Genomic DNA, 8,285 nt, shown 5'->3' on the forward strand with positions numbered 1-8,285 from the left:
TGATGGCTTCCTCGCCCCCAGCCTGGCTTTGGCAGCCACACTTCAACCCTGGGATTCAGACACTTGCAAAGAAGTTCTCCCAAGATCTGATTTAGTACAGCAGCTTCCTCAAGGTTAAGCAGCAATAAGACTGGCTGGGAGGGAGCAAAACTGTCCACAGATTATTTTTTTTCCTGCCCCTTTTGGTTAGTCCATCTCTTTAGAAGTCCCTCTTTACAGGACCAGAACAGGGACACCCTGGAAATTAATAGGGGCTGCACAGTGTAACTTAGCTAGGTGCTGCTAACTGGGAGCTGTATTCAAACAGGGCTTTTATTTGCCAGCCTGGAAGGGACTGGCCCAGAACCCACTGAAAAAGGAGACGCAGGGCCTTTTTTGCTCCTCCTGTTGTCATTCCTAGCTGAATGACATTTAGATGGTATGTTCTAGTGACGGCTGGAGACCAGCCCTTTGACTTTGGACATCTTCTTTGTGGGCTGCCTTTGTTCTGTGTGTGAAGGGCACTCTCGCTCTACCAGCTGCTGTTCCATCTCCTGTGCCGACGACGAGGCTGTAGCTTTTAATGTTTTCTTTATGTTTGTGACCTGGCCAAGAAGAGACAGTGAATCAGCATCTGCTTCTCCTCCCCTTGAAGTAGAAACTCTGTTCATAAACATACTGAAAAACCCCTGGAGTATAGAGCGGAGATTATGAAATAAATTCTCCCACCAGAAACATGCTCTGCACTTGACTTTATTGAAGTTAATGTTTCATCCTCACTTAGAGCCAGAAGTTGTTAATATTTCCAGGCTGGGTCCAATACAGAATAACTAGAGACGATTTCCCACCTTTCTGACTGGCTGGCTGGATCTACTACTGCCTTGGTGTAGAAGTCAGCCATCCTACCATTCTGTTGGCCAGAAGCACGAAGGACAAAGGAGACCGTGAAAGAAACAAACTTACACTTAGGACAGCACTTGAAAATGGAAAATGCCATTTGGCCTAGCTGGCTGTCTGAGCCACAGACATTTGCTAGAAGCACGAACAGAAATTGGTTTTGTGGGAGGCAGCAGTAGTGTTTCTGCTGAAAAGGAGAGATACAGCACCAGGCACCATACTCTGTCCTCTGGAACCCTGTAGGGCTCACCAGAAATACAATGAGAAAACCTTAAAAAAAACCAAAACAAAACAAAACAAAAAACACAGGCCAAAACAAGTTTAGGAGGAGTCAGGTGTGCCAACCCCAGGCCAAAGGCATCTGGCAAACCAAATCCGCTACAGATGCCAATCAAGCCGCCAAGCATATGCTGCTTCAGAAGGCAAATGTAAACCTGCAGGGATACAGCACTCTGCAAGAAATATACCCTGAGCAAGTGTCTCGGGAGGACCATTTTCACCTTTACAGCTGTATTAGCCAAGATTTGTTCTCACAAGTAAATACACATCAGCAGGGGCTAAAATCGCGTGCTCGTGCTGCCATCTACTGCCTAACTGCAAATGCAGCAGAGGCAGGAGCGCTCCCAAGTCACGCTGCTGAAGAGAGCACGTCAGAGCCCTGTCTGGGTGCTCGACTTGACCTCAAGACAAAGACCACCGAAGGACGCTGCCGAGGGCACGTTTTGCAAAAGCAATGAGACTCGAGGGATTTTTGTTAACTACACTTTCAGGTTTAAAACAAAGTGAACTGCTTTCTCCTTCCTTCCTGCCTTGTACAAAAGGAACAGAATTGCATCCAAGCTCTGTGTCAACAACACACTTTTCCTAACAAATCATTTCAGGACACCATAGCTAGTGCTAACCTAAATTCACCTAACCTAAATTCATAAAAAATTATAGAGAATGTTACAGCCTGCTCAGAGTGGGCAAACTTGATGTTTGTGGGATTACTAACACATGGAAGCAGATGTATTTTCTTCCTATCCCAAACTGGCACATCTGATTCGCATGATTGCTAGCCTACTTCAGAGAAGCCACGACCATTAACCAGGTGTTACCAGATTATTTTCTTCAGTAAACAAACATACATTTATCAAAAAGCATAAAGCAGTCTGAAGTGACTCTGTACTCACCTCCATCTCTACCTGCTGTTGAGTTCGGTGATGGTTCTCTTTGTATTGGTTGGCTCTAAGTACTTGCTGCTCAATTCCTAAAAGAACCGCTTCACAACCATCACACCTGCACAATACAAACAATGTCAAACAGTCATTTTTGAGCGGAGCAGCTCAAGTAGGCAATCTGAAAAGACATGCTCGCCTATAAATTTAGGAGATTATGAAATTTATACTTCCTGCTTAAAGATTAGAGTTCTAAAAAGCTGTCAAGAAAAAGCTTTGCTGTTTACCCAATGTATTTCACAGCATTCTTTAGCTAGTCCATGTTACTCTTACCCGCCCATCAAAAAGTAAGTCCAAGTTCAGTGCACTTTCAACTTCTTTTCAATCAGAATTCCTGCTTAAACGGGGATGTAATGCATTTTTCAAAAGTAAGCAAATTTTTAAAATGAAACAAAAAAGTCAGATTGAGAGAATCCCCCTGCCTGTTAAGTGTTCAAAGGACAAGAGCACTCCTCCAACACAGATCTTGTAACTGGAGAGGGCAGAAAGGGAATTGGCAGTGGGTTCATTGTTACCTTCCAAACAATGCTGTAGGGTCCTGGAAGCTGCCAGAGCTCTCCCACTGAGACGGGATTGAGAGAGTTGGAGTAGAGAAGCAAAAAAACCTGCCCCCACATCAGGACAGCATATTTGCCCAGCAGTTGAATTACTTTTCATGCACCCATTACCATAGCAACTAGGAAGCAATTCCCAGTCAGCTCAGAACCTGCCACAGGCTCCACAGTCTACAGAAGAATTTCTCTGGGTGGGAAGGGAATCCTACAAAAAGATGAGAAGCGGCTTCCTGGCAAAGGTACAAAAAGATAGTCCCCATATGGTTGCATGCAGCCTGCATTTGCAGGAACAAAGAGAAGGCAAACAAAGGCATCGGAAACTTCAGACTTGAAGAGACATCCCCTCCAAAGAGTTGCGATTCTCTAGAATTTGCTCATGCAGTTCTCATCACAGTAAAAAAGGCTGAAGAGTAATGCACAGTTCTGTTTTTGTTATCAAGTGTAACAGCAGAAAGGGGAGTAGCTCCCACCATAAGACCACGAGTCCAGATTGCTGAGTCTGTTTGAAAAGACTTACTCCTCGCTAGGTTTCTGCCATGTAAAAGCTTCGGTGAGAGCAGAATCTCAAGACCTAGTATAGTTTGAGTTGATACATAACACAAATTGAATCCTACATGGGATCTTGGACAACTTGTCCAATAGACTACGCCTCCAAATGCCCGCTTACAGCATAAGACTCCTGATTAATGGAACATGGTGAAATTGCACCAGCACTTGAAACTTTAAAGAATAAGAAAAAGACAGGACAGGCTACGTATAAGGAACAAGGAAGGTAGAGAGACTGCCTCACCATTCCTGCAGTGTTTTGACAATGTTACTGATGTCCTTCTTCTGAATGTCTCTGCCGATACAGAAATCCACCTCTAGCACCTGGTTTCGTTGATCCAACTTCCCCTGGATAATATCTGTATAAACCGCTTCAATGATCAGATCTTCCAACTCCCTCAGATTCCTCATATCCAGGTCCTTCAGCAACACAGAATAGGGAATGCACTAAAAACAGCAAGTCCAAGAATAAGTTAACAGTCCTAGAGCCAAAATGAACAGCTAAGTCTCAGAAGGCCAAGCCCCAAACGTTTATTGTATCCTACATTCTAGCCTGCAAGTACAGCAGTGAGGGAGCGTAGCAGAACAAACGTCTGCTACTAGGCTATGTAGTATTCTGACATAACTTTGGTAATCCCTGAAGCTTTGACATAGCATGTTCCGGTGGAAAAAAGGTAATGGGATTGTAGGATAGATTAAGAGAGTTGATTAGTTTTCTCCAGAACAAGAAGTCTCTGTTTTTAAGAATGATTCTCCATCTCCAGCAGTGAAAGAAGCCATACGAAGTTTCCCAGCCCTTACTGACCAATTTGCATGGCAGTTCAGATATCCCAACATCTCATCCACAGAAGTTCACTAAGTTAATATTCCAAATGCACCATGAGAGAATACTGAGAGGATTTTTTGTGAGTACTCATGCAGTCCAATACAATTCCAATGCCATGAAATTGGTGCCAGTTTCAAACACAAACAAAAAGACAACTGCTATCATACACAGTGTACTTTACCTTCATTCTGGAAGCCAGGCTTACAATCGTCAAGTGTTTCAGCTTGTTTTTCTGAGTTGCTGTTAATTCAGGCAAGTTATCTTTGTTTGCTGTTAATGTTAAAAAGACAAGATTCAGGACTTTCTTTCAAGAATTATATAATCCAGGCTGCAGAACTTCAGGCTAGCTACGCTACACTAAACCGTGAAAGGCTGAACTCCTTCAGCTACTGTGGGTGCTGGTGAGCAGAGAGAGCTGCTGCTGCTGACAGATTAGCACACCCAGGGAGAGAAACTTAACTTTTCCTGAAAAGTTAAAAAACAAGTTGCAATTCACTTCTTCTTGGCTTCTTTAGTAATTCTGGTTTTGGAATTAGAACATAATTCACATCTACACAAGTGGTGTCCTGCCAAAACAGTTGGTCAATTCTTTAGTGCATTAACAAGCTGACAGAATAAAGTCTTCTCCCTTTGCTGATCTGGTTGTAAATACCGCTGGTATTATTCCTCTGAAGAGTTGTAGAATTTGGGCTTGAAAGTGTAAAGTATCAGGCTGAGGAAGAGAGGAGAAATTATTAATCTAGATACTTACATGGCCTCACTGTCATTGTATTATATTCATGTGCCTCATGAATATTTAAAAACAGAAAGGAAACGGGCAGCTTTCCAAAGCAAAGAAACTCTTTAAAATACCTGCTTTAATAGAAATTAGTGTTTCAGAGCCACTCAAGTTCTCCCATCCATCCCCCCTCATTCAATGTTCTACATTTTGACTACTTTTCCCCCTTCTCTTTCTTCATGAGAAAAGGAAGAACAAACTGCACTGTCACATGCTGGGACACAAGACCCATGCACAGCAAACACATCATCTAATCGGTCACATTAATTCATGAGGCTTGTGTTGCTCCACAGCCACTGGAATTTCAAGTCCTTGCACTTACGATGCCACTTCTCCTTACAGGAACTAGAGAGCTCATCCTCCACAGTGATAGCCAGCACTATGACAGAATTATCTGTCACGCTCTGTAATGGTCTGGATTACGCTGCTACCCACAAATGAAGTATTAAATTGTAGCAGAATAGAAGCATAAGCACCAGAGATAAAAGCACATCCTGACAGATACTAAGATGATTCACACATAGTCCTTCTGAAGCTCTACAGAAGTCATTATTTCAATTTCTATTCTTGCTAAGAAATGCTTCATTTTGTTTCAGCAATGCCATCACAGAATAAAAGGTTATCCCATAAACCATATAGGGTTTTATAAATAATACAGAAGAATTTTGTCTTAAGTTTTCTGCAGCTTCTATAACCAGTGTCATCTAAATTTCAAAACAGGCGTCTGAAATTGCACTCCACAGAGGTAAGAGGTCTGTGAATGTCAGTGAATACTGCTATAGACCAATTCAATCCAATGCTTCAGTCCAATCCAAACCAGTAAAACACCATAGTCTCTAGCCCTTCCTTCACATTTTAGCAATTAAAAAGCACATACGATGCAGAGACCCACTACAAACAATTCTCTTCCAAGCAAATTCTGTTCTTGGACACTTTCACCCAGCCACACTACATCAGGTACCACAGAAAGCAAAGAAGTGCCTCTGGCAATTCTAAAGGGCAACCCAGTCTCGTACTCTGCAAACAGGTGGCAGTCTCTTACCTACATAGTCCGGGTACGTCCCGTACGCAAACAGGTTCAGCAACTGGAAATAAGCAGCATTAGACCCTTCAGCAAGCTGGATGGAAAGAAAACAAAACAAATTCCATGTAAGACGGCAACAGCCAATACGACACTGGTAGGCAACTTCTCCAGAGCATGTTTTAAATCTACACAGGACAAGTAGTAACCAGAAAAGCAATTATGACCAGATCTTAAAGAGCTGGACCCTCTCTAAGGCCTCATGAGCAGCAACGAATTTCAGCAGTTTCAGAATCAAAATGATCCAGCCATTTCTACGCACCAGAACTTAACTACAGTTTGGACTGTCAACTGCTTTTTGCAGCACTTTAGGAGGTAAAAGAAAAAGACGACTCAATTTTTAGCTGTCAACCTACAGGGGCCAGCTCTTCTTCTCATGTGACAAGCAAGCAGGCAATGGCGCTGGTTGGTTAAGTATCCTTGCTGTTACTGGGAAAGCTATGACAGCTTACCTGCAGAACCACAAAAACTTCAAAGCAAAGCAAGCGGGAACATTTTAAGTTGCACACATTTGAAAGTAATAGCACGCTCCTCACATGCAAACACTTCACTGGAATAACTGCAGCACCAAGCAGTGATTTTTGAGTGTTTTTTTTAATACCTGTTGCTGCACACAGATCCAGGAAGAAAACATACTTGCAATTTCATGCTGAATAAACACAGAGGCATTTTTCCGTATATCTAATAGCCCATCTGGAAAGCCAAACTTGCTGTACGCCACATTACCCCGTCTGCAGAGATACTCAATCTAGATTCCCTCACTGTAGTAGACAGGGGTGCTGGTAAGCCATTCTCAGCAAAAGCTCTGCAACTTACTTTCCACCTTGGTTTGAAATGTTTTGGATTTGATTACCACCCAGACCTGATACACTACACATTTGTTCACAAAGACTTTTGCAGAGCATTGACGTTACGCTTTCCAGGATAATGAAGGAGTAGAAAGGGACTTTTTCATTCTTGGCTGGCTAGGTGCCTTCTTAAAATTATTACTGTGCTGCTGCTAGGTTTCTGCTGCATTAGCAATCGCATTAAGGTAGCAAAGCTTTATATAAGTATTTTTTAACATCTAATATATACAGGCAAAAGCAACATCACTATCTCATACACAAACATCTCAGAACCAAAATAAGTCACACCAGGCCCCTCCTGGCACAGAAATTTCACACACAGGCTGCCTGTGGAAACTCCTGGGCATCCCTTATACTGGGAGTGCAGAAGGGGCATTAGGATAGAAACTCATCTCTTACCTCTTGCACATTTGTTAACTCCAATAGCTCTCCGAAGACATAAACCCCAGGAGCCTCCAATACTTGATTTATGAGAGCAGTCAGAGCGGAGCCACTTGTACCTTTGGCTAGTAAAATAAACTGCTCTAGAAGATTGCAGGACGGTTTCTGTTCTCCTGCCATTCTAGGTTTTCAATCTGTCAATAAAAGAACATGATATTAATACATCCTATCTCCCCTGCTGAATTCTGTCTGGCAGTGGATCAGAAGGTACGCTCAACATAGTAACGTTTTGGTGTCAGCAGAGCCAGGTTTTTCTTCAGCACTCAGAGGGCAGGCCAGGAACCCAGCAGGTTCAACTGCTGATTTATCTGGGGAGCAAAAATGATTCACACAGTATCTAAGAAAAATTTCTGCAGACTGTCTGGTCAGTTCCCTAAAAGGATCTACTCCTGCTAGCAGGAAAGGAGTTTAGATTCCATGCTGTTTTCAGACTTTTCCTTCTACCAATGCTGCCAAATAATGCCAACTGCAAAGATGTTTATTATTACATCTATTAGAGGCCAGCTAAGATTTCCTCCTTTCTCATTACACAGCCTCAAAACAGCAACTAACTTAATTCTCTGTGAAGAACTGATCCAGCTTGTAGGCCCGCAAATCGTACCTTTTCCCTTAGACATCAGCTATAGATAAAGCACGCATACATAATTCCTATTGCTTTTGGAGCCTAAAAGGCAAGAACTGTGGCCTGTAAGTAGCTTACCAGTCTATATTGTACAGTTACAGTGTTTTGGGTTAACTGGAAAGCTGAAGTGATAAAAATACCCTTTCTACAAAGGCTCTATTTAGGTCCCCATAAAGAGAGGTCTTTGTCTTCAGCCGTTGCCTGACATTTCTGGTGTGCATGTTGTCTCCCAGCACCAACATGTTGCTTTTGAAATATAAAACACTATTTATTAACAAGTTCAACAAAATAAGTTATTTGTTTACAAACAACTAAGAAAAAACTTCCGAAGCATATTATTCAGGCACCAAACAAAGAACGTAGCAGATAAAAGGGGGTTTTGTGTTATGTTTGTATCAGATAAGTCTGAAGTATAGCATATAATCTTTACTCTGGCAAAGAAAACCTGACACCAGAAAACCTGTAACATCCTGTGTGACCACTGGGACCACATCTG

At 42.4% G+C, this 8,285-nt stretch overlaps 1 protein-coding gene across 2 annotated transcripts; it reads right to left on the bottom strand.

The window, feature by feature from the left end:
* Positions 1 to 206: 206 nt before the first annotated feature.
* COPS7B (COP9 signalosome subunit 7B) lies at positions 207 to 7,287 on the bottom strand. Of its 2 annotated transcripts, XM_009883341.1 has the most exons (6): positions 7,126 to 7,287; positions 5,840 to 5,915; positions 4,201 to 4,289; positions 3,438 to 3,640; positions 2,049 to 2,154; positions 207 to 584 (listed from the first exon to the last, which is right to left on the bottom strand). In XM_009883341.1, exons 1-6 carry the CDS (start codon positions 7,285 to 7,287, stop codon positions 426 to 428), a joined length of 795 nt encoding a protein of 264 aa, XP_009881643.1. In that variant the 3' UTR covers positions 207 to 425. The 2 variants fall into 2 exon arrangements, with proteins under 2 accessions (XP_009881643.1, XP_009881644.1); XM_009883342.1 differs by lacking the exons at positions 4,201 to 4,289; positions 5,840 to 5,915 and having other exon boundaries at positions 295 to 584.
* Between the last annotated feature and the right edge of the window lie 998 nt (positions 7,288 to 8,285).

Source organism: Charadrius vociferus, unplaced genomic scaffold, assembly GCF_000708025.1.
Source record: "Charadrius vociferus isolate BGI_N301 unplaced genomic scaffold, ASM70802v2 scaffold214, whole genome shotgun sequence".
Lineage (NCBI taxonomy): Eukaryota > Metazoa > Chordata > Aves > Charadriiformes > Charadriidae > Charadrius > Charadrius vociferus.